Below are 5,669 nucleotides of genomic sequence, written 5' to 3' on the forward strand. Positions count from 1 at the left end.
GGTCAGTATCACTTTATAGTTTCAAGGGGCTAATGAGAAGTTGGTTTTGGTTTTTGGTTTCTTTAGTGTTTGTCTACCTTCATATAACCGTAGCACATTCTTTGATTATTCCTTGAACTATAAACCAAAGAATAAGCTGCCTGGAGGCCTTGATTTTGACCAAAAGGTCTTCGTGTAAAACCCATAAGCTCTGAATGTTTTTGTTGTTTGTTTTTTCTTACCTATTGCATTAAAAAGTCGAAGCTAGGATTTTTGAACTAAGCAAGGGACCTTTCGTCTCGGAGGCAGGGAGTCATTTTGAGCAGAGAGGCACAGGTCTGTTGCCTTTGCTGGATGCTGTAGCCCCTCTGGAGCAAGGAAAGGGCCTTACCTTTTTTAAGTATACTTACCTGTATAAGTAGTGAGCCATGTTTTACAAATAAGGCTCTCTTTTTTCCTATGTAATGTCTTTTGAGAGAGAGAGAGAAGAGATTCTTTCTATGCAGGTAACTCAATGGGTAGGTTTTCTTGGCCAGTGTCTGCCACACCTGGCCAGAGGGGCTGGGCAGGTAACACAGGGGCTTTATGATTCCTCTGAGCCCTGTGGTGAACCAGGAAGTCACTTTCCTCCCTGACTGATGTTTCTGCCCCACAGGTTGGAGGCATCAAGCCTGGGTGCTTTAAGATTGGGAATACCGGTGGGATGCTGGACAACATCCTGGCCTCCAAGCTGTACCGCCCAGGCAGCGTGGCCTACGTGTCCCGCTCCGGAGGCATGTCCAACGAGCTCAACAACATCATCTCTCGCACCACAGATGGCGTCTATGAGGGCGTGGCCATTGGCGGGGACAGGTAGTCAGCAGGGAGTCGAAGAGCGACCTCCCACATTGAGAGACTGGATCTTAGGTCCTGTGGGCTCCTTGCTGCCATATTAAATGTTGCTGAAGCCCATAAAATGGGGCATTTTACTCTTGTCTCTGGACCAGCAGAGCATGAACTCAGAAAACACAATGCAGGGAAATGTGTTTTTTTGTTTGTTTTTATTTGTTTGTTTGATTGTTTTATCATCAACCCCGGCCTAAGGGCAAATGTGTTTTTAAATAGGTGTTTGGGACCCATTGCATGGCTCATACGTATAATCCTACCACTTTGGGAGACCGAGGTGGGAGGATCGCTTGAGGCCAGGAATTAGAGACCAGCCTGAGCAACATAGTGAGACCCCATCTCTACAAAAATTAGTGGCGTGTGGTGGCATATGCCTGTAGTCCTGTCTATTCAGGAGGCTGAGGGAAGAGGATCACTTGAGACCAGGGGTTTGAGGTTGCAATGAACTATGATTACGCCACTGCATTCCAGCCTGGGTGACAGAGGGGGACCCAATCCCTAAATAAATAAATAAAAATAAAAAGGTGTTTGAGCTTTGGGGGTTACTTTGTTGTTTGTTGGCCATAGGGAGGCAGCAGAGTACAGTTGTTAAGAGGGCCAGTTCTGAAATTGGACCAAAGGTGTTCAAATCCCAGTTTCCCTATTTATGGGCAGGTTACTTAACCTCCCTTGACCGCCATCATCCCTACATATCCAATGGGTAAAATACTAGCCCCCGCCTCATGGGGTCTACGGGAGGACTAAAGGAGGTAATATGTGTAAAGTGTCTAACACAGAGCCTGGCTGTTAGTGTTCAGTAAGTGTTCATTTATAGTTAATGATATTATCCTCATTTTTTTTGTTAGTGGGAACTATGATCAATCAGTAGGTCATCTGTAGTGTAATATCTGGCACTTAGTAAATCCAAATAAAGGTTAGTCATTACTATTCATTATTATTACTACTATTACTACATTACTATTACTTTGGGGTAGAGAAACCAAAAGCTGTTGGCAGAGCGAGTCACCTTGTCTCTCTCCCTGGCTCTACCAGGACTCACCAGGTTTTCAGGGGTATGGCCTGGGGAACTCGGGTCCCTGGGTACTCCCTGACCACATAAGTCTAGGAAATGCTGCTTGTTAGACTGCTTGTCTTTTGACACATGATGATCTTAGAGAAACTTGCTTGGCCTTAAGCAATCCTTTTGCAAACTGATACGGCAGTAGAAATAATGTATAGAACTTCTTGCAACAACCTGCCATCCTGGGACTTAGCTTGGCATATTGTATTAATTATTTATTGCTGTGTAAAAAAACTCGAGGTTTCTGTGGGTCAGGATTCAGGAGAGGCTCGATTGGACAGTTCTGGCCTGTGGGGGTGGGGGTGTCTCATGAGGCTGCAGTTAGATGCCAGTGGGGCTGTGGTTAGTTGACGACTTGCCTGGCACTGGAGGTGGCTCATTCACATGGCCAGCAAGTTGGCTTTTCTCTGTGGGCTTCTCCACAGGCTGCTTGAGTGTCCTGAGGACATGGCAGCTGGTTCCCCAGGATGAGCCATTCGAGACAGAGTGCCACTCTTAAAACCCAGCCTTGGAAGTCAGTGTCATATAGAGTCGCTTCTGCCACGTTTTGTTCATCAGAACCTAATCATTCATTCTGACCCATATTCAAGAGGAGAGGCTTCAGGTTCTACCTTTTTCAAAGAACTTGCAGATACATTTATAAACTACCGCACGTGTGCTTTATATGGTCCCCCTGCTCTCCACAGGTACCCCGGCTCAACATTCATGGACCATGTGTTACGTTACCAGGACACGCCAGGAGTCAAAATGATTGTGGTTCTTGGAGAGGTGAGTTACTTAAAAAAAAAAAAAAAAAAAAAATTATGATTGTAAAAGTAATGCGTGATCTCAGTTTTTTAAAAATTCATGCATTTTGGTTATATAAAACTTAAAGTGACAGTCTCTGGTAATCCCACCCCCTGGACTCTGGGGCCTGGAGCTTGTCACTGTTAACACTGCCATGTGTGATCCTGGAAAAGGAGTTGTTATCTCCCAGTGGCCCAAGATGTTAGTGCCAGTAAGGGAGAAGCTCTGCTCTGGCTGGCCAGCATCTCCACCTGGTGGGCAATGGCCAGCTGGAGTAAAAGTGCATTTTTGAAAATTGAGGAGAGTCTCGTTACCTCATCCCTTGCTCGTACCTCTATGCAGGTCTGATGCTAAATCACCTTCTGCTGTTTTTGTTTGTCTTTTGTTTTGGGGGTGTTTTTTTGTTTGTTTGTTTTTCACTGTGCCAAGAATTTGATAATAGATCTTTTGCTGTTAGATCAGGAAGTGGAGACCTGCTGTCCCTTTAGAATTCCTTCTCACATCCAGTCTGAATCATCCAGGCTGAAACTACACTCCCTTTCTGTTATTTGTCCAGAGCTCATGCCCCCTCATTTTCTAATCACCTTGTGTCTCTATATGGGCTCCACTAACTTGAGGGCTTTTTCTCGTTCCCTGTTCCTTGGCAGATAGGGGGCACTGAGGAATATAAGATTTGCCGGGGCGTCAAGGAGGGCCGCATCACCAAGCCCGTGGTCTGCTGGTGCATCGGGACCTGTGCCACCATGTTCTCGTCTGAGGTATGGCTTGGACAGGTCGCTCCAGAGTGGGGTGTGGGGGTGGCGAGAGGGGGCATTTGAGGTGAACCATGTGGTCATCTTACTGAGCAGCTGATTTCTTCACTGAACATTGATTACTTGGCTTGGTTACTACAAAGCGCAGCCAGGGCCCTGCTTGCTGGGAGCTTACATCCGGTTGGAGGAGACAAACCCATCAGCAGATTAAGGCCAGAACAAGGCTCTGGGTCCTTGCTTGGCGCAGGGAGCAGCCTGCTGCCTGGGGAAGTTGAGAAGGCTTCACCGAGAGGCTGTTGCTGGAACCGCAGCTCAGTGGATAAGAAGGGCTTTGCTGAGAAAGGGAGGCCGAGGAGGGGAGGACACGGTGGCCCGGGCTCAGAGCTGGGTGGGGCTTGTGAGAAGTTCTGTGTGGGGAGAAGCGGTAGAAGGAAAGGTTTGTTCTTGATGTGTTAAAGTGATAAAATGTATCTGAATGTGCCTGGCGGCGTATAATGGGTGTTGAATATAAACACTATCGGAGCGTCTGCTCTCTGCTGAGCTGCTGAGCTATCTTCTGCTGGGGCATTGGCAGCCGGACTTCAGCCCCTGTACTCCAGCCTCAGCGAATCCTATGCCTTGCAGATGGCTCTTACAATGATGATGAAACTAAAGGAAACAACCGCTTGTCACCCAATTATAATAGTTCATCAATAGTTGCTGAACAGCCTGCGAGCATAAGGCCCTATCTTAGTGCTGTGAATATAAATAGGTCAAACTTGTCCTTCAAGGCTTCCTGCAATATTGACAATCCTTAAGCTAAAACCCTAAATTTTTCCTACCAGTAAGCCTTTGTCGGCCTTTGTCACCCTACTCTTTCTCCCTAGAATGCTTGCCCCTCTCTCCCCTTTGGATTTCCTACCCACCTCAAAGTGGCAATATTTGTCCCATTGTAAAATGTATATCTCCTTGGAATGAGCAATTCCGTTTCTGCAGATTTACCCTATAGGTATGTATGCAAAAATATTTTAAAGTGTGTGTACAAGGATACTCACTACAACGTTATAATGGCCAAAAATGGCAATTACCTCAACGCTTATCAGAAGGGGACAGCATCACCATGGCACATCCGCGTACTAATGGAAAACTCAGCAGGCACAGCAATGAGGTGAATCCTGATATGTCAATCTAGAAAGAGTTTAAGACATGTTAAATCTAAGAAAGGGCAGGTTACAGGAAAGGCTTATAATATGATCCATTTTATATAAAAATAAATAGTATCTGTGGGTTGTTTTTTTTTTTTTCCCCCAAGTAAGAAAAGGGAGGGGGAGACACAGAATCCTGCCCATCCTTCAAGGATGAGCTTCTACTTGCATAGGCTTTAAAATCAGATCTTGGTGGGCCAGGGCACGGTGGCTCACGCCTGTAATCCTAGCACTCTGGGAGGCTGAGGCGGGAGGATCACTTGAGGTCAGGAATTAGAGACCAGCCTGAGCAAGAGCAAGACCCTGTCTCTACTAAAAATAGAAAAATTAGCCAGGCATCGTGGCTTACGCCTGGAATCCCAGCTACTTAGGAGGCCGAGGCAGGAGAGTCACTTGAGCCCAGGAGTTTGAGGTTGCTGTGAGCTAGGCTGACGCCACGGCACTCTAACCACGGCAACAGAGTGAGACTCTGTCTCAAAAAAAAAAAAAAAAAATTAGATCTTGGTGGATCTGTACAACTTGAGCAAGTCATTTAGCCTTCCTGTGCCTTAGTTTCCTGAGCTGTAAAATGGGAATGCTATGGGGTTATTTCATGACTTAATGAGAAAGTAGTTGTATAGGTCTTAGCAGCTATTAGTTTCCATTCTTCTAAAGTCTGCTTATTCTGTGAAGCTGTTCCTGATTCCCTTTCTTCTTGATGGCTCTCCTCCCCTTGCCCCAGATCCCCCAACAGCCAAAAATAATTCCTCCTTGTGCACTGTTTCTCTTTTTTTTTCTTTTTTTTGAGACAGAGTCTCACTTTGTTGCCCTGGCTAGAGTGAGTGCCATGGCGTCAGCCTAGCTCACAGCAACCTCAGACTCCTGGGCTCAAGCAATCCTTCTGCCTTAGCCTCCCAAGTAGCTGGGACTACAGGCATGCGCCACCATGCCCGGCTAATTTTTTTCTATATATTTTTAGCTGCCCAATTAATTTCTTTCTATTTTTGGTAGAGACGGGGTCTCGCTGTTGCTCAGGCTGGTCTC

At 46.2% G+C, this 5,669-nt stretch overlaps 1 protein-coding gene across 1 annotated transcript in view; it reads left to right on the plus strand.

Moving 5' to 3' along the window:
• ACLY (ATP citrate lyase) overlaps positions 1-5,669 on the plus strand; it is a 53,285-nt gene that overhangs the window by 25,191 nt on the left and 22,425 nt on the right. Inside the window, 3 exon segments of the mRNA XM_012656713.1 lie at positions 599-831; positions 2,611-2,692; positions 3,358-3,468. Coding sequence (XP_012512167.1) covers positions 599-831; positions 2,611-2,692; positions 3,358-3,468 — 426 coding nt within the window.

The sequence above is a fragment of the Propithecus coquereli genome, unplaced genomic scaffold (assembly GCF_000956105.1).
Source record: "Propithecus coquereli isolate 6110/MARCELLA unplaced genomic scaffold, Pcoq_1.0 Scaffold515, whole genome shotgun sequence".
NCBI classification, from domain to species: Eukaryota; Metazoa; Chordata; class Mammalia; order Primates; family Indriidae; genus Propithecus; species Propithecus coquereli.